The sequence below is a fragment of the Anolis carolinensis genome, chromosome 3, assembly GCF_035594765.1.
Source record: "Anolis carolinensis isolate JA03-04 chromosome 3, rAnoCar3.1.pri, whole genome shotgun sequence".
Classification (NCBI taxonomy): Eukaryota; Metazoa; Chordata; class Lepidosauria; order Squamata; family Dactyloidae; genus Anolis; species Anolis carolinensis.
Genome location: NC_085843.1, coordinates 244,260,007 through 244,283,893, shown reverse-complemented (window position 1 = coordinate 244,283,893; position 23,887 = coordinate 244,260,007). Strand labels below are relative to the sequence as shown.

General features: G+C 46.7%; 1 protein-coding gene across 5 annotated transcripts in view; it reads left to right on the top strand.

Moving 5' to 3' along the window:
• Positions 1–23,887, top strand: part of LOC100558465 (glypican-5) — a 500,734-nt gene that overhangs the window by 321,961 nt on the left and 154,886 nt on the right. Inside the window, exon 8 of one of the 5 annotated variants that reach the window (XM_062976536.1) lies at positions 18,998–19,261. The exons of the other annotated variants lie outside the window; for them this stretch is intronic. Within the exon in view, the coding sequence (XP_062832606.1) occupies positions 18,998–19,246 (249 nt within the window). The 3' untranslated portion in view covers positions 19,247–19,261. Of the gene's footprint in view, positions 1–18,997; positions 19,262–23,887 lie in introns of those variants that run through there. 5 annotated transcript variants of the gene reach the window in all.

The following is a 23,887-nucleotide window of genomic DNA, read 5'->3' as shown; positions in this document are numbered from 1 at the left end:
ATGGGCTTCATGAAATTTTGTCTTCATTAAAAATTGGCAAATAAATCTTGGAGTCACTAGTTGCAGAGAGATCAGATCATGAATAAATCCAAAGCCAGGGGTTCATCAGCAATATGTGGAGTCACTGTTTCCTGCATAATTAAGTTATTAATGGAGACAAATGAGTGATGGGTGACAATTTTCTTACAGATTATTTTTATAACAATGTACCAAAAATGGCTAATTTCTTTAGATTTGCAACTTCAGATTTAAGAGATTTAGGACATCTTCAGACATGCCGCCAGAATCACTGCAGATCATAGCGATTCTGATGGTATATGTCCAGAAGTGTGGGAACCCATCAGCCCATGCCTCACACTGTCCCAGCTTCCCCTCCTATCTTATCATATGGGAAGAAGCAACCACCGGCTGTTGAGGGCGATGCAACCATGGGAAGTCTCTGCAGCAGTTTTGCTATGGAACCACCCTGGAAGTACTTCTCTGGTGTGTGATGGGAGCCGGCAGGCGTGTGCGCAGGCCTTCCAATCGACCGTGCGGTCAATTGGAAGGCCTGAGCATGTGTACAGGCTCATCGCCCAAAAAAGAATGGTTGAGAGAGAGCAGGAGGGCGGCCGCGTGGAAGGGTGGCTGGGCCTTCCGCTGGCGGTGATGGCAGTATTTATCAGCAATTTGTTTGGGGGGGGGGGGCAAAATTCTGGTTGCCTACTCCCAAAAATTACCTCATGACTGCTCTGTGTATGAGAAACCAAAACTGACAGATTGGAAAAACACAGTCCCAAATTTAAACATCCAATATGTTTCAGTATTCCTCTAGGACCAAAAAATCATTATTTTGAAGTATTTAACAAAGTTCTCAAAATATTTCATATTATGAACCTTGAGGGTGAATTTGTTCGAATATGGAGAAAAGGAAAGCATATGTTATCTTTCCAGCTTCTAGGAACTCAAGATGGCTATGCATAAATACTAAAACAAGTGAAGAATATACCCTTCAACCATCCCAATTTAGCAGGGAATATCCTGATTAATCCCACATTACCCCACTTGCTCTTAAAATGTCCCATTTTCTCTTCTTTCCTTCCACTGCCCAGCTTACTTCAGTTGCTGCAAACTGAATTCAGAGCGCAGTTTGCAATGAATTAACTCAGTGGGGGAAAAGAGAGGTGGAGTGAATTCTTGATCTTTGCTGTAGACTCAGGCAAAAGTGAACTGCTGCATCTTTACCTCCTTAGTAACTTTTGCTACCCTGATCATAGTCTGATGTTGCTTAACCACAAATGTTTAAGGGTTCATCTCTGCATCCTTTGAGAAAATTTTGCCATCTCAAAAGCTATATCAGGTAAAATCACAGAATATTTCAAATTCTATAAGTAAAGGAGAAAAGAAGATGAAGTTGTATCGGAGTATATAGATAATTTCAAAAAAGAAATAATGAGAAGTGATAGTTAGCAATGGAGGTAATCAATTACCTGTGACAAGGGGTCAGGGAGTCGCAGTGGCACAATTGGTTAAACCCTTGTGCCAGCTGAACAATTTGAATCCACAAGACGGGGTGAGCTCTCATCTGTCAGCCCCAGTTTCCCATGCGGGCACATGAGAGAAGTCTCCCACAGGACGGTAACACATCCGAGCGTCCCCTGGGCAATGTCTTTGTAGATGGCCGATTCTCTCACACCAAAAATGACTTGCAGTATGTTCTCAATTTACTTCTGACATGATAAAAATGTTAGCTCCTTGCTGTTCAGTCATACCTCCACATGAAATTTTAAATTTAAAAGTACCCCCTAATATCAAATTTAAAATATGCTCCATTGCAGGTGGGTGTCTACAATATGCTTCATTTGGGGCTCACTGATGTGCATTAAGAGGTTTAATATGGATTTTCTTCCAACTTGGTGCAGTGAACTTGAAACACTTTAATTCACACTGCAGCATGCTTTGGTGATGTGCATTTTCTAGCCACTATATTGTGGAATCATCTTGAAGCTGCATTAAATGATCAGTGTAGGTATGCCCATAGATTTACGCAGATAAATAGCTGCTGCCGCCATTTCCTCACCCAGGCATTCAAAAAGGCCAGAAGGAGTATGTCAGGACCCAGGCAGCAGAGCACCAATAACCATACACAGAGGCCAGAATCTATCTAATATCTTTATTAAGGAAATATGTAAAGTTAATAAAAGCAAGCGTATGAATTAGTCCAGGAGTAGACCTTTCAGGAAAGGTCAAAATTAGTCCAAAGAAGCAATGTCCAATATGAAATATTAAGGTCCAAAGTTGTAATCCAATAACCAAAACACTCACTTTGCCAGGCAAAGTGAGGGGAGATGACAAGGTCTTTTAGTCCATGAACTTGAACGAGGCTAGGAAGTAACTTGATTCTTGGAAAAACAAGGCTTGGATACAAGGCAGCAAGGAACGAGGAGCAAGGACAAGATCCGTGGTATTTACTTGGCAAAATCCGGGAAACAAGGCAAGGCTGGGTCTTGGAAAGCAAGGCAAAATCCGTGGAAGAACAAGGCTGGAAAACGAAGGCTTGAATCAGGAACAAAGGCTTGGAAGCGGAGTAGCTGTCCACACACACTACTCCAGTTGCTGACGAATTGACTCCGCAAGATCCCTCCGGGAGCAAGGAACCTAAATAGGCCTTGTTTTCCCCACCAGAGAACACTTCTCTGGGGAACCAGAAACGAAAGTCAATCTCTGTGTCCAGATGTATGACTCCCTAAAATTTCTCATGGGAACAGGCTTTAATCATCTGAATGCTTTGCTGCTATTCTCAAACTCCTGCGATTAGCCTGTTGCACTCCCTTCTGCTGGAGAATGTAATTACGGCGCGAAAAAGGGGGAGAACTCGACTCCGGGCTTGTTTGGGAGATTTCTGGAAGACAAGCCTCCTGCAGGTGCAAAGGCTCAATTTCTGGCTGAAATGGTTCCCTTTCTGGCTGAAATGGAGGAAAACCCAAGTTCTCCTCTTCGTCAGTCACAACAGCACTAGGAATGGGACTACATGGCCCATGAGTCATCACAGAGTACCATGGCAGAGGGGGTAGAGAGAGTCAGTACTTCTTTTAAGTTCTCCAGGGTGGGTCTAGCTTGAGCCTTTCAGCACTCTAGTGAGAGAATGGTATGGTTCCCTTTTTGATATATCTTAAGGTACAGCACTTACATTGATCCATAGATAAGTTGACCCAGGTTTTTTAAACTAAAATTTCTAGGCTTATTCATTAGTATATAAAACCTTCATACTTATTTTATAGAGATGTAGACAGTGATCCTTTGAAATTACTCTTAGGCATTTCTGTTTTCGGTGGATAGAATGCAACAGACCTTAGTATTGCAAAAGGAATGTCAATAGCATTTAAAATTCATGTTTTGATTGTTCTTGGAATTCCTGAGCATTTTCACTCAGCAGGGTCTTAATGAAGCCATTCTGGAGTTAGAGATTTGAGAGCAGTTGCCTGTGGCAGTCATAAAAGAGACTGGATGTTGGTAGCTAGTGGTGGTTGTTATTTTGTCTTCTGCTGACAATGTCAGTTGCAGAGTCTGCTGTTGATAATACGTACAGTTTGGAACAAGGTGGAAATCGGTGCTTTTTCATCTGTGGATAAAAACTCAAGTGGCATTGGAGGTATTTTCACAGGTCATTTATATTTCCTCTATTCACTTCTTACTGCCTCAGGAAGCAAATTTATTTGGTGCTCAACAGTTAGTGGTAGCATGAAATATTCAGCAGATATTGACTCACATTGAGAAGAACAAGAAGATGTATTGACAGAAAAGTTAAATACTGCCAGAAGCAAAACGAAAGATTAGCACCTTCTCTAAGAGATAACACCTTGACCTCTAGAAATCCAGATTAAGATTTTTATTGCTAGCTAAATTTTACTTGCAGTTAAAAGAACACTAAACAATGGTCATGCATTTATAGAACAGTAATGTTAATCTAATTAGTGGTGGCAAGGTGGATGAAAACTCAGAAATGATAAATTGGGGATTCCATCAGTAGATGGGCTGCCTTGGTTGCTTTGGACTTTTTGTCAACACTTATTTAAGTTTCAAAGCTTGTGGGTAGACACTGAACTTCAAAACATGAGCTGCTATGAATATTCTGTTTTACAAATACATGGCTAATCTGAATGTTGATTGCCTGTTCGGTAGATACCAATACATTACAGCTCCCAGAAGAGCACTATTGAGACATACACTGCATATGACACAGGATAATTGATGCACTTTAAGTGCCATGGCTCAATGCTATAGAATTGTGGGAGATCTTGTATCATGTGGTACCAGCACTCTTTGGAAGAGAAGTCTAAAAAAAACTTATAAAACTACAACTCCCATGATTCCATATGAGCCATAGTGGTTTAAGTGTTGCCAAACTCCATTAATTCTACTGTATAGATGAACTCTGAAATGGCCATGTGAGTGAGGGGAATATTTTGTCATTGTATGTTTAGTAAGGAGTCTCCGGTGGTACAGCAGATTAAACCACTGAGCTGCTGAACTTGCTGACCGAAAAGTTGCCAGGTTCGAATCTGGGAAGCGGGGTGAGCTCCTGCTACTAGCTCCAGCTTCTGCCAACCTAGCAGTTAAAAACATGCAAATGTGAGTAGATTAATAGGTACCGCTCTGGCGGGAAGGTAACAGCACTCCATGCAGTCATGCCAGCCACATGACCTTGGAGGTGTGTACGGACAGTGCCGGCTCTTTGGCTTAGAAATTGAGATGAGCACCAACCCCCAGAGTCAGACATGGCTGGACTTAATGTCAGGTGAAAACCTTTACCTACCTATATTTAGTAAAGAATTCCAACTTTAAAAACAACATAACATAAATTGGACATACATTACCATAACTCAGTAAAGGGATGCCAGCCATAGTTGCTACGTCCTGTTCTTCTAGTAATATTGCAAGAAGAGCTGAAACCATTAAAATTCTCTCATTTATATGCAGGTGTGTCTCAGGGCTCTTCCACACAGCCCTACATCCCTGAATATCAAGGCAGAAAATCCCACAATATCTGCTTTGAACTTGGTTATCTGAGTCCACACTACTATGTATCCCAGTTCAAAGTAGATAATGTGGGACTTTATTCAGCTGTGTGGAAGGGGCTTAAGTTAACAAAGTAGTTGTGTACTTGGATTTTACGTCTTTATCAGAAACTTTGGTATTAGGCGTAGAAATAACATGGAAAGAAAAGTTCCTACACCACAAAAAAACCAACCGTGGTTCAACACATTTCAACAAAGATTTTATTCAAAACTAACATTAGGCACATGTCCGGTAAGCATAAGTTAACGAAAATGTGTTGAATCTTCTAGACACCATTGAAAGTGTCTTCAAAAATACATCCCTGGATATATTTTATTATTTCAACAGCCTCTACCTTTCATATGATTTCCATTTTGCTGGTGAAGCATATAGATCTGTGCCTTTTAAACAGGATAAGGTAACTTGGGCAGGCGAAAGTCTTTTCTTTTTGTTTTGCACTTAACACATGCTCAGTAAGTGAATTTGGAAGCAGCCTTTTACCTTTCCTACTGTATGTAAGCACACCACTACAGTTTGATCTTATTTTCCCAACTCAAGCTTTATTGCAGTGTTGCGTCAGTCCCAACATCAAAAATCTATCTTTCTCCAGCCTTCCTTTAGCATCCTCCTAAAGCCAATACTGGCAAGACAACAAAACAACAACATTTCAGCTAGGCAGAAAAATGATAAAACAAGGGCTTGAGTAAGGCTCCCACAAAAAATGAGCTTCTTTGCCAAATGCTTTGTTAACAGAGATATGCCCATAATGTTTATAGTTATAGGGGGAGGTCTACTGCTGAAGGATTGTCTGTACAGGAATTAATATGTGCACAAATCTGGAAGCCACATAAGCATATCATTGCGCTAGACACATAACAAAAACAAAGCTCTATTGAGAAACTGGAAGAGAAAAGAATATAGTTCACTTCTTATTTAAATTATCCTGATTGTGTTACATAAGCAAAAAGCCAGGCAAATTTGTTTCAATTTTGTCTTTTTTCAGAATGAGGCAAAATGAAGAAAGGCAATGTGCTTTCCCTTTCTCCCTTTCTCAGATCAAATGAATTATTTAGAATTGTGTCACTTATTAATAAAAAGTAGGTGAATTAACATGCATTTTCTGAGAGGTTTTGAAAACAGTTGTCATCTTCGTGAAGAATACCGTAGCTGTTTTTGAAATTTTGATGTCAAATGTGGCATTTTCTTTTATACCTTGAGGAGTAGCAAATGCTTTGTTTAGTAGTTTCAGGTTGACATTCTGTAATTTAGTTTCTATGCTGAATGCTAAAATAAGGAAGAATGCAATTTTCTAAATTAATGTATTCACTTACAAAGGATTGAAACAGTAGATGCTGAAAATCTAAATGACTCCAATTGACCCTATCCTTATTGCTGTGAAATTGCAGTGTGGTTTATAGTCTCAATATTTCTTTTATCAAATTTAAGTGTCTTCCAGAAAAGATATTTCTTTCCCCCCACTCCCTCTACTGGAGTGACAATCTTTCCAATTTATTATGATCCAATGGAAAAACAGTAAAACTATGAAATAAATGCCAAATTAAATTTCCTGGCATTATCTTTTTTGAAGTTCAGGCCCTTTCTACATTGCCATATAAAAACCAGACTATCGGCTTTGACCTGGATTATATGGCAGTGTAGATTGATATAATCCAGTTCAAAACAGATAATATGGATTATATGGCAGTGTAAAAGGGACTTCAGAATCATAAATGTGGTCCTAAGCACTGTGTTGCTAAATAGTGGATCTGATTGTATCCCAGGTCTCCTTCCAACATAATGCCAAATGCTTGATCACAAAAGTAAGCAAGTCTCTTAAGGTGCATCTACACAGTAGAAATAATGCAGTTTGACATTACTAAATTCCATGGCTCGGTGATATGAAATCACAGGAGTTGTAATTTGGTGAGGAACTAGCTCTCTTTAACAGAAAAGACTAAAGACTTTGTAAAACTACAGCTTCCATGATTCCATAGCATTGAGATCTGGCAATTAAAGTGCTGTCAAATTGCATTTACTCTACAATGTATTCACCCTAAGCAACTTGCTTGCTTTTGTGATATTGTACACTAATTTCCAAAACAAATAAAGTTGATGTTGTCCATACATAAATGTTTCCCTTTTTGGACTGCCCATTTCAGTTGCATCCTCTGTGCAATTGTGGTTGATGTTGAGGTATCTTGGTCTCAAGTTTTGAACGCCCTGATCTGGCAACCCTATTGTCTACCTCTGCTTTAAAGCTTGGGCTTTTATCTCCTGCTATTATCCACTAGCAGAAGGACCTCCAGGATCAATGCTAAGATGTTTGTACATATGTTGCTCTGATACAATGTTGGTGCTCCAAAAGCCAGGAACATAGAGAAGGTAATACATCATAGGACAGGCACTTGGACCTCTCATGCCATTTGGACCATGGCAGGAAAAGGAGCCCTAATTTCCCCATAAGACGTCCTGAGGTCAAACCTTGATAGCAATGGCACTGACCTTGAAACATTTCATGATGACTGATGATGGGCCTTCCACAGTCCCCTGGGTTGTTAGTTTAAGTAGGCATCCTTGCTTTGAATTATGACCTGAAAGATCTTCCCACATGTCATGGGTGCCATATATTAAACCACCTGGGATCTAACCATTGAAACTCTATAGGGAATTGTGCTCTGGATTGCCATTTCCCCGGATATGTGAGTTTTAGCCCACATTCTGAGTGCATTTGTTTAAGTTTTCAGTGTTCCAGTTTCCATAATTCACTGACTTTAGTCCACTATTCAATATTTTCCTGTTCATTTCTGTGGACCTCATCACATGATGGAAATTCATTGTCCTTGGAGTCTTCTGCCCCAGTTGACCCACAGAGCCACACACTGCCCATCACATGACATAGCCTCACTTCCAGCAAGTCTCCATGGGTCAACTGGGACAGAAGCATCGTAGGACACAGTGCTGTCAACAGGGAGTCTCCCCATGTTTCATTTGGAACAACGGGGCTACCACGGGGGGAAATTGTGTGGCACTGCTTGATGGGGAAGCATCAGCTGGCAGCAAGGTGGGGCATGGGATGCTGAGTTTACCCTGCTGCCCCCCCCCCCCCAATTCACACAGAGGCTTGCAAATCAAAATATGATGGCACATTTCAGATTCTGACTTTGAAATATCTGGAAATTATATACAGTTTATCTAAGGCCCCTTCTACACTGTCATATAACACCCATATTATCTGCCTTAAACTGGATTATATGGCTGTGTAAACTCATATAATCCAGGTCAAAGCAGGTAATATGGATTTAATATGGCAGTGTAGAAGACGCCCAACAGCCCCATCTAGGGTAGAGCTGTTAGTGGCTTCAAACTTTTATATTAGTTACAATATAGTGTGTTCATATTATCCTTTTTTCTGGCAAGCAGAAAATGTGTTTATCTTACTTTAAAGCAAGATTGTGCCTGGCCTTTTTTTAGAGCCATATTAAACTCAGACAAATGTTTATTACAAGGAGAGGCAAGATGGATCTCGCAAGACCATTTGGATGGGGGAGGAAATATAAGTTTTACCTATCATATTCTCCTATCCTCAGCATGCAAGTGAATAAGCAAACCCCATGGAATAGTTTGGTAACATTGTCTACAAAGTGGACACCAAAAAATTGGGGACAGGAGAATGAAATTGATATCCATAACTTCCTTTCTTCGGGTTTCTGTAACACACTTACACACATACAGTATGCATTGGCTGGCACCTTCTCTTTTATAGTGTCTTATAAATATACTTTTACAATGACAAATTTTCTCCTTGATCCCATTGCAAAAATTTTAGTACCATACTTCATACTTTATAAGGATAAATTGGTTTTTTATATATTTGAATTACTTGAGGGAGGATCTGCTTCTGCTGCAAAAGCATCTATTCTTGCTAGCTCTTAGTTCAAGTAGACAACATTGATTTGATTTTCTCCCTCTGTGCAGAAATTTCTCTGTCTTGATAATAGACTGATGCAGCATGACTAACCAACCAGGGCCTATGATATAAAATAAAACAGAGAAGTGAGGGCAGTGGAAAAGTGCCAACTGGTGGTGAAAATATTCTTGGATGATAAGGCTCACTCACAGTCCAATGTCCTGGGCTGAGTCAGGTCGATCTCCAAATCAGCCTTTCCCAAAGAGATTAGAAAATACTATCAGTGCTTCAGAAGTTAGTTTTTAAAATCAGTCTCTTTCAGTGTTCCTTTGCAGTTTTAAATGAGTTATTAATTTCCTTTACTTGTGAGAGTCATTTGAAAACAACCCACTCTGTTTGGCAGGATGTTACTACTTTTGGGCTACTTTTCATTCCCTTTTTAAAAAATGAGTATCATAAGAGAATGGCATAAAACCTTTGCTCTAGATCAGGGGTTCTCAACCTATGGGTCCACAGATGTTTTGGCCTCCAACTCCCAGAAATCCTAACAGCTGGTAAACTGGCTGGGCTTTCTGGGAGTTGTAAGCCAAAACACCTGGGGTCCCATAGGTTGAGAACCACTGCTCTAGGTCCTGCAAGAGAAGGCTTTATCTCAATTCTGAGCACATCTGTTGAGGGCACAAGAGAAAACTCTCTCAGTGGTTGCTCCTAAGCTGTGGAACTTCTTTCCCAAGTGCTTTGGTTGGCCTCTTTCCTTCTGCCGGCAGATGAAGACCTTTTTATTTAAGGAAGCATTTGGTGGTAGCAAGCAGTTTTTTTTAATAGGGACAAGATGATCTTTATACTGTTGTGCTTGAAATGTCTTTTAATTTCAAACACAACTTCTGTTTTTTTTAATGTGGGTTAGGAAAGGGTATTTCAATTTTTTTTATTAATGTTTTTTCAAAACAGACATATTTTTTAAGGTATTGTGCATTACCTTGAGCCTGTACTAAGAAAAAGAAGTCAATTTCCTTCCTTTTCAGAGAGAAGCACCCAAACCCTGGTTGTGTTTCTTTCCCCAAAGAAAGGAGTCTGTCTTCTTTCTTAGTGGACAGACGCAAAGCCAGACTGCTAACACATTTTTCAGCAGAGGAAGGATCCAAACTCCTTTCTCAGAGAAGAGAGATATATGGCTCCACAAAAACAGGCTTTCCACCCGCACCACCCTATAATGTCTTTTTTCCTCCCCTCATCTTATTAGGTGTATTTTCAGAAGGGCTGTTTACATGTTCTAGCCTTCAGAGATGGCAAGGCTCAACAAATTTTAATTGGTTTTAACAGCCCCTTGAGTTCTCATAAGATTTAATCAGTGCATCCAGAAAAACTGTAGAGTTCAAATGGAGACATTCAACAGCTATGAAGCGAAACTTTTAAATTATTTAATGCTTAAAACTGTGTGGCAGCTGGTGAAATATCTAGTTGTAAAGTGTGTTTAATATTTAGAAACCCTCCGCTACCTGCAAAGTATCTTCCCATTGTGACTGGAGGCATCAACTCAATTCTTTATTAGCAACAGAGGGTTGAATATATGGCCTCTATTTGCAAAATATTTTATCTACAGTCATAGTGGATTAGCCCCATCACTTAAAATCTGAAGGGGAAGAACTGAAAAATCAGCTTGGTTTCTCACTTTCTCCAGTGTTATTAACACTGGCAATACTGTTGCCTGGGCATGGGCGATCAACCTCACCGGAAGATGATGAACAAATAACCACGAATACAACATAACTTTTTGGTATAAAACTGGCCACAACATTTTATTGGTTACAGAAGTAAAGGGTTGGCTGCCTGACATGGGTCCTGGATCAACGATCGAACAGCCCAATGCTGCCCGATCATAACAAGCCACGGCGCAACCGATACCAGACCCGGTAGTCGGTATCCCTAGTGCCACCTGGTGGTAACAGCGATATTATCTCCCCCCCCCCTTTGCCAATGAAAAAGGGGGGGGGGAATTGACAATACGTGATCCGGGACCCATGTCCCACGCCGACAAACAGTTGTGACAATAATAACAAAACATGAATACATGCAGGGTGGGCGGGATGGCAAGCTGAAGAGCCAAATGGCTGATGTACGGCCTCCCGGGGGCGGCGCCGATGAGCGGCACGCCCTCTGGGAGGGGGTGGTCTGGCCTGCCATTGGCCAGCAAGGACTGGCGGCGGGAAACCTTCCCGCCGCCCAGCAGAGGCTTCTGGGAAGAAGAAGCCCCTGCTCCGCCGCCATAATTGGGGGTGGGAACGCCCCCCCCCTGCAACATGCATGGCCCGATGAGTCGGGCCATGCTTTTTTGCCTGGGCATGGGCGATCAACCTCACTGGAAGATGATGAACAAATAACCACGAATACAACATAACTTTTTGGTATAAAACTGGCCACAACATTTTATTGGTTACAGAAGTAAAGGGTTGGCTGCCTGACATGGGTCCTGGATCAACGATCGAACAGCCCAATGCTGCCCGATCATAACAAGCCACGGCGCAACCGATACCAGACCCGGTAGTTGGTATCCCTAGCGCCACCTGGTGGTAACAGCGATATTATCTCCCCCCCCCTTTGCCAATGACAAAGGGGGGGATTGACAATACATGATCTGGGACCCATGTCCCACGCCACAAAAAGGAGTGTGGGGACCCCCCACTCTTCTTGCCGCCAACCCTATCCTCTGTAGCCAACAAACAAAACAACAAGCCTGACCAACCGTGGTCGAAATTATGGATCCTGTGGTGAAACGCTGCCATGCAGCCACAGAAAATAGAGCCCAGTCCCGCCGCGCCGCTAGGTGCGCGGGTCTTCCCCTGTCCAGCACTGCTCCTTCTTGCGGTGTGATGAACCATGGGCCTTGTAGTCCTGCTCAGGACATTGTAATCCCTGATGAAGATGAAAACTTGGGTTTTTTACCTTCCCAGTCTGAACTGGATTCCTCTCAGCCAGATCCTTCCCAGGCAGATCTGGAAACCTTGCACCTGCAAGAAAGTTGTGCCCCAGAAGTATGTCAAACAACCCCAGAGCCTACTTCTCCCGTGTTCTTGCGCCGGGAGTTTTGTAAACAACAGAGAAGTTTGGATTCAGCTTCGCGCAGGAGTGCGAGGATAGCAGCTAAGAATGTTGCCAATTAACATTGGTTCTCGTGAGAATCTTTAAGGAGTTTAACATCTGGTCTCAGAGTTTAGCTTTCGTTTCTGATTCCCAGAGAACCGCTTTGGTGAGAAAGTTGGACTCTATATAGGTGTTTTGCCCGCGTAGCAACTTCGCGGAGTCAATTCGTCAGCCTACGGAGCGAGTTGTGTCTGGACAGCGCGCTCCGATTCAAGCCTCGCTTCAGCTCAAGCCTTGCCTTGCTATCCAGCCTTCGCCTTGCTTCCCAGCCTTTGTTTACCTACGGACTTTGCCTTGTTTCCCAGGACTAATCCTTGCCTTGTTTCACGGATTTTACCAAGTTATTCCACGGACCTTGTTCTTGTTCTTAGTTACCTTGTTCCACGTTCAAGCCTTGTTTCAAGTATCAAGTTATTTCCTAGCCACGCTCAAGTTTTATGGACTAAGGACCTTGTCATCTCCCCTCACTTTGCTTGGCAAAGTGAGTGTTTCGGTTATTGGATTACAACTTTGGACCTTAATATTTCTTATTGGACATTGCTTTTTTGGACTAATTCTGACCTTTCCTGAAGGGTCTAATTCTGGACTATTTCCTATACTTGTTTTTATTAACTTTATATATTCCTTCAATAAAGATATTAGTTAGATTCTGGCCTCTGTGTATGGTTATTGGTGCCTCTGCCGCCTGGGTCGTGACAGTTTGACTCCGCCACCCATAAGCACCAACTAACCGAGGCCAGGATGTCTACCGGAGCCGCGCCGGCTGGACAGCCGCTCAGCTACACCATCAGCAAGGACGAAGTGGACCGCATCCGTGACAGACTCAACGCGCAGGATGGAGAAATAAAAGGGTTGAGGGAGCGCGGAGTTCGCCTCCCGGCCATGGCGTTGCCTACCAAGTTTTCTGGAGAAGCTGCTAAGGTTCATGTTTTCCGCCGCCAATGTCAAGCTTATCTAGAGGCCCGTGATGCCGAGTTTCCCCAAGAAGACATCAAGGTGGCGTGGGTCTACAGTCTTCTAGACGGACCAGCGGCTAGCTGGGCGACGGCCCTGTTTGATCAAGCCTCCCCCCACCTAAGTTCAGCACAACGCTTCTTGGATCACCTTAAGGAGACCTGGGGAATCGAGGACAATTTGGAGGCAGCCGGTCACAAACTCCGGCGCCTCCTTCAAGGAGACAGACCCATGTCTCAGTACATAGCCGAGTTCCGCGTGCTGGCCCACAACACCGGCTGGAACGATGTAGCCCTCAGAGGACAATTTCGGGAGGGTCTCAACATTGAAATGCTGGAAGAAATCTCCAAGGTGGATCCTCCCCAGACCCTCGAGGCACTCATTGATCAATGTCTACGGGCTGAAGTCATGATTGCCAACAGGAAACAATGGGTTCGAGGCCAGGGCGGTAGAGCCGGGGCAAAACCCCCCGCTCCCGCCAGTGTTCAGCCACGTCCGGTGTGGAGACCCCCGCCGCCAACCCCATACCCCAGAGGAGGCGAGGAGGTGCCGATGCAGTTGGGCAATGTGCGTCCCAGACTAGATGCCGCCGAGAAGGCCCGTCGTCAACGCTTGAACCTCTGCTGGTACTGCGGGAACGGGGGCCACTTCGCCAGAGAGTGCCCAGCCAAAGGGAAGCCTGCCGCCCGTCTTGCGGCGGCGTCCTCCACGGAGTCGAAGGCGTCTGAGCCGACTGGCACACAGCCGGCGGGGGAAGCCAACGACCGGGTGTAGAGAGGCTCGCCAACCCGGTCAAAAAATCCATCCAAGAGCCGCCAACCGGGGTCCTGTTCCTTCTCGTGGTCACATTATGGTCAGCAAAAAGGGGACCCGTCATGATCCACGCCATGATAGACTCTGGAGCTACCAACAATTTCATCGATAGAGAGTATGCCGACTCTCTGGGATTACAATATCATGATTTCAAGAATGCCCGTGTGGTGCAAGCCATAGACGGCCGTCCCCTCAAGACAGGCCCCGTAAGCCAGTGGTCGGAACCCACCAGGATGTGGATAAGGGAACATATGGAAGAGATTTCCTTCTTTGTTACCGAGGTTCCCCATTTCCCTGTGATTTTGGGAATTCCATGGCTGACACTCCACGACCCTAACATCTCCTGGTCCAACAGAGAACTGCAGTTTGCTTCACCGTACTGCCAAAACCATTGCCTCGTAGCCAAGGTATGCCATGCCACAGACTCCGAGCCCATCATCACCTTGCCAAAGAAGTACTCCGAGTATTGGGATGTATTCAATGAGAAAGAAGCCGAAAAATTACCCCCACATAGACCTTATGACTGTGCCATTGACTTGGTGGAGGGGGCCCCGATCCCGCGAGGGCATCTCTACTCCCTGACTGAACCAGAGCAAGAAGCTCTCAGGGAATTCTTAGAGACAAACCTTCGCAAGGGGTTCATCAGACCCTCTCAATCCCCAGCCGCCTCCCCAGTGATGTTTGTGAAGAAGAAGTCAGGGGAATTACGCTTGGTGGTGGACTACAGAGCATTGAACAATATCACCAAGCGGAACAGCTATCCCCTGCCCTTAATCTCGGATCTACTGGACCGACTTCGAGGAGCCAAGGTCTACACCAAGCTGGATCTTCGGGGGGCTTATAATCTAGTTCGCATCAGAGAAGGGGACGAGTGGAAGACCGCCTTCCAGACTAAATTCGGATTATTCGAGTCCCGAGTTATGAATTTCGGTTTATGCGGAGCTCCCGCAACGTTCCAGCATTTTGTCAACGATATTTTTCAGGACTATCTAGACAGATTCTTGATAATCTACCTGGACGATTTTTTGGTGTTTTCCAGATCACAATCAGAACATGAGAACCACGTCAAAATGGTGTTGCAACGACTGCGGGATCATGGACTTTATGCCAAGCTAGAAAAATGCGCTTTTGATCTACAAGAGGTAGATTTCCTTGGCTACCGCATCTCGCCTCTAGGGCTTTCCATGGATCCAGCCAAAGTTTCAGCAGTATTGGAATGGCGGGCGCCAACTAACAAGAAAGAGGTGCAGCGTTTCTTGGGGTTCGCGAACTACTACCGCAAGTTCATTCCAGATTTTGCCCGCTGGTCCGACCCCATCACTAGCTGCATCCGTGGAAAGCAGCCTTTCCGCTGGACTGATCAAGCAGAGAAAGGGTTCCAGCAACTGAAGAAACTATTCACCTCCCAGCCAATTCTACAGCACCCAAATCCTGGAACCCCTTTTGTGGTGCAAGCGGACGCCTCTGATGTGGCAATTGGGGCTGTACTCTTACAACCGGTGGGAGATCACCTCCACCCCTGTGCCTTTTATTCTCGTCAACTAACCACACCAGAGAGGAATTACACCATTTGGGAAAAAGAACTACTGGCCATAAAGGCAGCCTTTGAAACTTGGAGACATTGGCTAGAAGGGGCCAAATTCCCCATTGAAGTCCACACTGATCATCGTAATCTAGAACATCTAAGAACTGCCCGCAAACTAAATCAGAGGCAGCAACGTTGGGCTTTATTCTTTGAACGTTTCAACTTCCAGATCCATTATGTGACCCCAGCTCAAACCAAGCAAGCAGACGCCCTGTCACGTAAACCGGAATACGCTGCAGGACGCAAGGAGACCTTTGAATCCCAACTGCTACAACCTGAGAACTTTGCCACGCTCACAGTGGGGAACACCAAATCCAGTCCCATTGGTTCAACTTCCCCTACTCCAGGACCCATCTGTGCTCAAGAAATCAGGGCTAGTCAGCAAGCAGATGCCTGGGCGCAGGACCAACTTCGCCAAGGTCTGCATTTTCCCTTTTCGCTTAAAGATGGGCTGCTCTGCTATAGAAATCATGTTTATATCCCACCCGGACCGGGCAGGGAAAAAGCGCTTCGTCTGTGTCATGACTGCAAACCAGCAGGACACTTCGGACTATTTAAAACCATGCATTTGATCCTAAGAGATTTTTGGTGGCCCAAGATCCGCAAGGATGTGGAAAAATATGTCAACACCTGCCCAGTATGCCAGCGCTCCAAGATACGAAGGGAGAAGCCCTCAGGGCTTTTGCACCCCCTTCCTACCCCATCTCGCCCATGGGAAATAATTTCCGCGGATTTCATCACTGACCTACCACCTTCCTGTGGATTCACCACGATCTTAGTGGTGGTGGACCTATTCACCAAGTTAGCCCATTTCATTCCCTGCGAAGGCCTCCCCACGGCCAAAGAAACTGCGGATCTATTTCTTCAGCATGTTTTCAGACTACATGGATTGCCCAAGAGTTTAGTCACAGACCGTGGATCTCAATTCACCTCTCGTTTTTGGAAGGCACTACAAAAACTACTGGGCATAGACTCTCGCTTATCTTCAGCTCATCATCCCCAAACAGATGGGCAAACGGAGCGCACCAATGCCACTTTGGAGCAGTATCTTCGCTGTTATGTAAACTACCAACAGGACAATTGGGCTTCTCTGTTACCACTGTCTGAGTTTGCCTACAATAATGGAGTTCAAGCTTCTACAAAAGAAACGCCGTTCTTTGCAAACTACGGCTTCCATCCACGTTTCTTTCCCCCTGTCATTGAAACTTCAGAAGTTCCCGCAGCAGAGGATTGGCTGCAGGAACTCACAGCGGTGCAACAACTTTTGCTCCAGCAACTGGACCAAGCCAAGGAGGACTATAAACGCCACGCTGACAAACACCGCCAGCCGGGCCCCGAAATCAAGGTAGGAGATCGGGTTTTTCTGTCCACTCGCTTTCTGCCCTCCCACCGCCCATGCCGGAAGTTAGATGCCCGCTTCATTGGCCCCTATCCAGTGGTGGCGCAATTAAACCCCGTGACTTTCAAACTCCAACTTCCGCGTTCAATGCGCATTCACCCAGTGTTTCACCGTTCCCTGCTCCTTCCGGCGGATGGTGTGCGTCCTGATACAGACCAACCGGCCCCCCCTCCTGTTTTGATGAATGGGGAGGAGGAGTTCGAGGTTGAGGACATTTTGGATTCTCGCTTTCATCGCCGCCGCCTTCAATATCTCATTGACTGGGTGGGTTTTGGGCCTGAGGAACGCTCTTGGGAAGACGCCTCCACAGTCCATGCTCCTGATCTAACCCGTCGCTTCCATCTGACCTATCCCACCAAACCGCGACCTCGCGCCTCGGGGAGAGGACCCCAGTTTGGGAGGGGCCCTGAGGAGGGGGATAGTGTGATGAACCATGGGCCTTGTAGTCCTGCTCAGGACATTGTAATCCCTGATGAAGATGAAAACTTGGGTTTTTTACCTTCCCAGTCTGAACTGGATTCCTCTCAGCCAGATCCTTCCCAGGCAGATCTGGAAACCTTGCACCTGCAAGAAAGTTGTGCCCCAGAAGTATGTCAAACAACCCCAGAGCCTACTTCTCCCGTGTTCTTGCGCCGGGAGTTTTGTAAACAACAGAGAAGTTTGGATTCAGCTTCGCGCAGGAGTGCGAGGATAGCAGCTAAGAATGTTGCCAATTAACATTGGTTCTCGTGAGAATCTTTAAGGAGTTTAACATCTGGTCTCAGAGTTTAGCTTTCGTTTCTGATTCCCAGAGAACCGCTTTGGTGAGAAAGTTGGACTCTATATAGGTGTTTTGCCCGCGTAGCAACTTCGCGGAGTCAATTCGTCAGCCTACGGAGCGAGTTGTGTCTGGACAGCGCGCTCCGATTCAAGCCTCGCTTCAGCTCAAGCCTTGCCTTGCTATCCAGCCTTCGCCTTGCTTCCCAGCCTTTGTTTACCTACGGACTTTGCCTTGTTTCCCAGGACTAATCCTTGCCTTGTTTCACGGATTTTACCAAGTTATTCCACGGACCTTGTTCTTGTTCTTAGTTACCTTGTTCCACGTTCAAGCCTTGTTTCAAGTATCAAGTTATTTCCTAGCCACGCTCAAGTTTTATGGACTAAGGACCTTGTCATCTCCCCTCACTTTGCTTGGCAAAGTGAGTGTTTCGGTTATTGGATTACAACTTTGGACCTTAATATTTCTTATTGGACATTGCTTTTTTGGACTAATTCTGACCTTTCCTGAAGGGTCTAATTCTGGACTATTTCCTATACTTGTTTTTATTAACTTTATATATTCCTTCAATAAAGATATTAGTTAGATTCTGGCCTCTGTGTATGGTTATTGGTGCCTCTGCCGCCTGGGTCGTGACATGCGGCCGCCACGCCGCTCAGCTCCCCTTGGCCGGTTATTGCTGGTTTCCGCAATTCCTCTTCCCCCGGCCGCTCTGCTCGATTCCTGTCGACGGACCTGGAGAAAAGGAGGAGAGGAGCCGGTAGACCTAGGAGCCTCCAGGAGAAGGCTAGGCCTAATGTAAGTCGAATAAGCAGCTGACTTTCACCTCCCCATGGCTTTGATGATGTCCACTGGCATACCGCCCACTGCTGCCGTTGTTGCTGCGCCTATTCTGAATGAGTGCCCACCGTATTCCGCCGCGGGAAGGCCCATACTTTGTAAGGTGCTACGAAATATGGCCATAAACTGGTATCTGGATAAGGGGGCACCATTGCGATGGATGAAAAGTGTCCCCGGGGATGTCCTCCGTACCTGTAAAAATTCAGTGAGTGCCCTGACCGGGCATAATCGCCCCGGTTCTAGCCCTTGTATGTTGATGGATGCCCCTTTCCCCCATTGATCAGTCTTGGATTGCCTGATGCGAATAACTAGTGAGTTGTGACTGACTGACACATCCCTGAGCTGAAGCGCCCTCCCTGAACTATCGGACTTTGAGTCTGCTACTACCTCCCCTAGCCGCAGTGCCCCAAAGAAGGCTGTGGCATAAGCTGCTGTGAAGAGTTTCACCTCATAGCGTGAAGAGCAGATTCTCCTCAGCGATGCAATGAGCCTGCTGAGGATGTTGTAAGATATAGGGCGTCTGCCGTCTTTCTGCTTCGTTGAACACTTGCTCCATCCTTTTAGGAGTTTCCTCGTCCTGTAGTCGTTGCATGGGTCGCCCCATCCTGCAGCCTTGCTATGGAAGGCGATACCTGCCAGCTGCCTCCGCATGGCGTGTGCCGAAACATTGGATCTTCTCTGATGCATAATGAAGTGCAGGACTTCCTCCTTGTTGGTTGGCCATCTGCTGCTGTACCCCGCCTCCAGCCTGAATTTGACGAATTTGGCAACCGCTGCACGGTAGGCCTTTCTAGTTGCAGGGGCAATGGTTAGCATCAGCTCCGACCAGGCCTCTCCTCTCCAAGGGTCCACAGCTCCTGAGGGAAGGTGGTGGGCTGGAGGTCTGCTTCTGGCGCTAGCGATCGAAACCTGTCGTCCTGGAAACGGGACAATGCATCCGCTACTTCATTGTGAACACCTGGAATATATTGGGCTAAGAAAGTGATGTTAGCTTCCAAGCACGTTAGTACAAACTGCCTTACAAGTCTCATGACTCTGGGGGATTAGAAGTTTGCTTATTAATGACTCTGACAACTGCCTGATTGTCACACCAAAAACGTACCCTCTTGTCCCTGAAGTGATCGGTCCAGGTCCGCACCACCACTAGTATGGGAAAGAACTCAAGGAAAGTGAGGTCCCGCAGTATGTTGCCCTTTGCCCAGCTGCCAGGCCACCTTGCTGCGCACCAGTGGCCCTGTAAGAATACTCCGAAGCCACTGCTCCCCGCAGCGTCGGAGTGCACTTGGAGTTCTTTCCCTGGCTCCCATTTTTTCTGCCAGATAGCCACACCATTGAACTTGTCCAAAAATTCTAGCCATACCTTGAGGTCCTCCCGCATGCCCCGCATGACACTTACTCGGTGGTGTGGGGCGCTGATCCCAGCAGTTGCCTGTGCTAAGCGGGCGCAGAAAGGCCTCCCCGGTGACACTACCTTGCAAGCAAAGTTGAGGTGCCCTAAGATGGTTTGTAATTCCTTAAGCGTAATCTTCCTTCTGGCGATGGCCTCGTGCACTAAGCCCCTTAGCTTGGACAGCTTGTCTGCGGGCAGGAGTGATACACCCCGTATGGAGTCTAATTGTATGCCTAGGTAGGTGATGCTGGTTGCCGAGCCCTCTGTTTTCTCTTTCGCTAACGGTATGCCGAAAACCATGGCCATGGCCCTAAATGACCTAAGAAGGTGTGCACATTCCTCGCTGTCTCTCTGACCACAAAAAAGAAAATCATCGAGGTAGTGCGTGATAAACTTGGAACGGGCGAATGTCCGCACTACCCATTCTAAAAGGGAACTGAAGGTTTCGAAGGCCGCACAGTTGACTGCGCATCCCATGGGCATGGCTTTGTCGAAGTACCACTGGTCGTCGAACTTGAATCCCAACAAATTGAAATCCGCCGGGTTGACGGGAAGTAGTCTGAACGCTGACTGTATGTCGCACTTGGCCATAAGGGCGTGTGGACCTTTTTCGCGCACCAGGTTAACAGCTTGGTCGAAAGAGGCGTATTTGACCGAGCATAGTTCAGGAGGGATGGCATCGTTGACGGATGACCCTTTAGGATAAGATAGATGATGGATGAGGCGGTATTCGCCCGGTGCCTTCTTGGGCACCACCCCCAGTGGAGAGACTCTGAAGTTCTCGAGAGGTGGCGCCTGAAAAGGTCCAGCGACTCTACCTGCCTCCAATTCCCTAGCAATTTTTCTACTGAGCACCTCGGGCATCTGGGCAGCCGATTTTAAGTTGCCCGAGGTGAAAGCAGTTCTGGGACCCTCAGCTGGTATACGAAAACCGAGGGAGAAACCCTCCTGCAAAAATTTTGCTGCGTCTTTTAGGGGATACGCCTTCAGCCATGGCTGCATGGCCGTGAGGCGCACAGGGGTGTTGGCTAGAGTCCCAATAGTGTTGTGGATGTTCAGAGTGTTACTTGGTGCGGCCGGAGCTGTTCCCGCTGGACGTGCCTCCTTCTCTTTTGGAACCGGGCTGGGCTCCAGCCTGGCCTGCCCGAAAGGGCTGCCCGTTGCCACCATTTTTCCCACATGTCATTTTGGTGTGGTTTCCAGCACAGTATTCGCAAACATGGTCGAAGCGGCAACGAGCCCGTTGGCATTTTCCTAAATTAAACTCCCAGCACACCACCCGCCTGCTGTCCTTTCTGCCCCAGCCCCGATCCGACCGGCCCACATCTGATTTGTTTTTTATGCTGGGGTCAACCTCCGTGAGCCATATATCATGATTCTTTAGGTCCCATCTAACCCTGGCGCTCTGGGATGCTCTTTTTCTGAAGGCCTCGTCGTAGGCAATGGCAGCCGCCTCTCCAGCCATCCTCCTGGCCTTGACCACATTTTTTTGGTGATTTGCCAGGTGCCAAGCCCGATCAGGGAAGGAAGTGGCTACAACACCTAAGTACACTGAAAAACCGGCCATCCAATTAACAAAGGTTTGCTCCACCGGCCTTTCCTTCTCCCCCTTTTTTGCGTCTGCCTTTTGCTGGGTGCTCCCTACCTTCCTCCCCTTCGGGTTTTATGAGTGAAAAAATGTCCACGTAATAGCCTTTTAGGATCTTACCGATGATGCGGGGCGACAAGTGCGTGCCCGGCGGGTCCTCATTGTCCTGAAAGGGGCCGGGTAGCGCCGGAGCAGGGGGCTTGCGCTTGCCCCAGACGCCACAGGGGGCTCCCAATGCCACTGCTGTCTCTGCTCTATCCCTAATTGCCCATTCGGGGAGTCCCGGCGTAAGGGCCGCTGTTCTCCAATAGTTATCTCTGTCAACTAGGTCCACTCGGGCATACTCACTCTCCGCAGAGTCACTGTCCGACGAGATCTGGCAACAGCGTCTTGAGGATCTGCGGGATTTCTTGCGAGCGCTGCCACCGCTCTGCTCCGCTTGTTCGGTAGTTGCTATCGATTCGTATCCCGGGCTGACTGAGGGCGTTCTGGAAGCGTCTTTGTCTCTCCTGCGTCTCCTACCCCTCTGGCTTTCACTTGTAGGAGATGCAGATGTCCTCTCCACCCTTTGGTAAACTCTTGACTCGAGTTTACCCATCCTGTCTACCAAGCGTGCGAGGTTCTGAGATATCCCTTCCAGAACCACTGCCTCCTGCTTACCCGTGCGCTTCGGCGCCGCCTTGCGCGCCGGGGTTTTTTCCGGAGCCTTCCTGCTGGTGTCACGCTCATTCAACGGTTTGTTCCTGGTAGGCCTCGCTGGTCTAGCCTGCGATTCCTTTTCCCCAGCCGCCGTCACTCTGGTGTTCTTCCCAGGCGCCATCGCCCTGTATGGGAATATGAAGACAAACAGCTTCCCCATGAGGTTAGGCTGCATGCTTTGTAATGGCTGGGCCCCCGAAGAAGAATGCCATGCAGTGGCCCCATGCTGGAAGGTCATAAGGGCCAGCTGCGGTGGTATACTTGGGCCGGGAAGGCCGCTGAACGCCCAAGTCCCAGCAATTGCTTGAAGCTGAGATATGCACCTGTTGGTCCCATCAGGTGGAGCGGGAGTTGCCACCCCCAAGGCAAGGCCCGCATAGGCCGCATGGCCACGAGAAGCCTGTGAAGGCCCGGCGCCTGTGCGCCCGTCTGGCTGGGATTAAAAAGGGGGCCAGAAGTGCCACCCAAGAGACAAGGCCCGTGAGGTCGCATGGCCGCAGGACGCCCGGGCCTGGGACCGTAGGGCACGAAGTGAGGGCATGAAGGAAAAAAGGGGGAGGGGGGTGAAAGGCGATGGCGCCTCTTCACAACGCAGCCATGCTCGCGTAACCCCAACAAGCAAGCTTGGGCTTAGCTGAAGAGCCGAATGGCTGATGTACGGCCTCCTGGGGGCGGCGCCGATGAGCGGCACGCCCTCTGGGAGGGGGTGGTCTGGCCTGCCATTGGCCAGCAAGGACTGGCGGCGGGAAACCTTCCCGCCGCCCAGCAGAGGCTTCTGGGAAGAAGAAGCCCCTGCTCCGCCGCCATAATTGGGGGTGGGAACGCCCCCCCCCCTGCAACATGCATGGCCCGATGAGTCAGGCCATGCTTTTTTCTTCTTGAAGTATACATTAATCTAGGACAGTGGTTCTCAACTTGTGGTCCCCCAGGTGTTTTGGCCTACAACTCCCAGAAATCCCAGCTAGTTTACCATCTGTTAGGATTTATGGGAGTTGAAGGCCAAAACATCTGAGGACCCACAAGTTGAGAACCACTGATCTAGGACCTTATCAGATAGGGATATTTCCCCATCCTAAGATATTACCGAGACACAGCCAGGAGGGAGCCCACTAGAGCCCAACACATGACACAGAGTTACTTCTAGTGGGACTCCATCCTGGCTGCAGCTTGGCAGAGTGTTGAGAGGCTGCCCTAAGAATACATATGACTACCCGTGTTCTCATTGACTAAGCTGAGGACAGCGCAGGATGAAGATGGGGCAAGTGATGCATGGTGCTACCTGATGGATTCCCCGCTGCCCCCCTCCCACTTATGGACCTCCATCTGATGAGGTCCCTAGTCTAATATGCTTAGTGCAACATAGTTCTGCTTGAAAGATTCTTGAAGTACACACACAACACCTCATTTTGTAGCTGTGGCTAGTATATCTTTTACCATTTCAATGATTAAGAGCTCTTGTTTTCTGTACAGTTTAACTATTATTAAAGATTTGAGAAGAAACAGTCATTTATTTGAAAGTATATATTTCCTTTTAGGCTAAAGTGGCTAGGGATACTATGTGGATAGCAAACTAAATAAAAATATTTTCCAGTTTTCAGATCAGATTGGCATCGGAAGTGCAAAACTATTCATTTGGCAAATTGGAATGATGTGATAAATATGTAAAAGAACCTTTCTCAGTAATTTATGGGCATTTACTAAGGGTTTCAAATTCAGAAAAAGACAAAAGGATGTTCTAACTTTAAGTGAGGAAACAAAGAAATTAACGTCATTATTT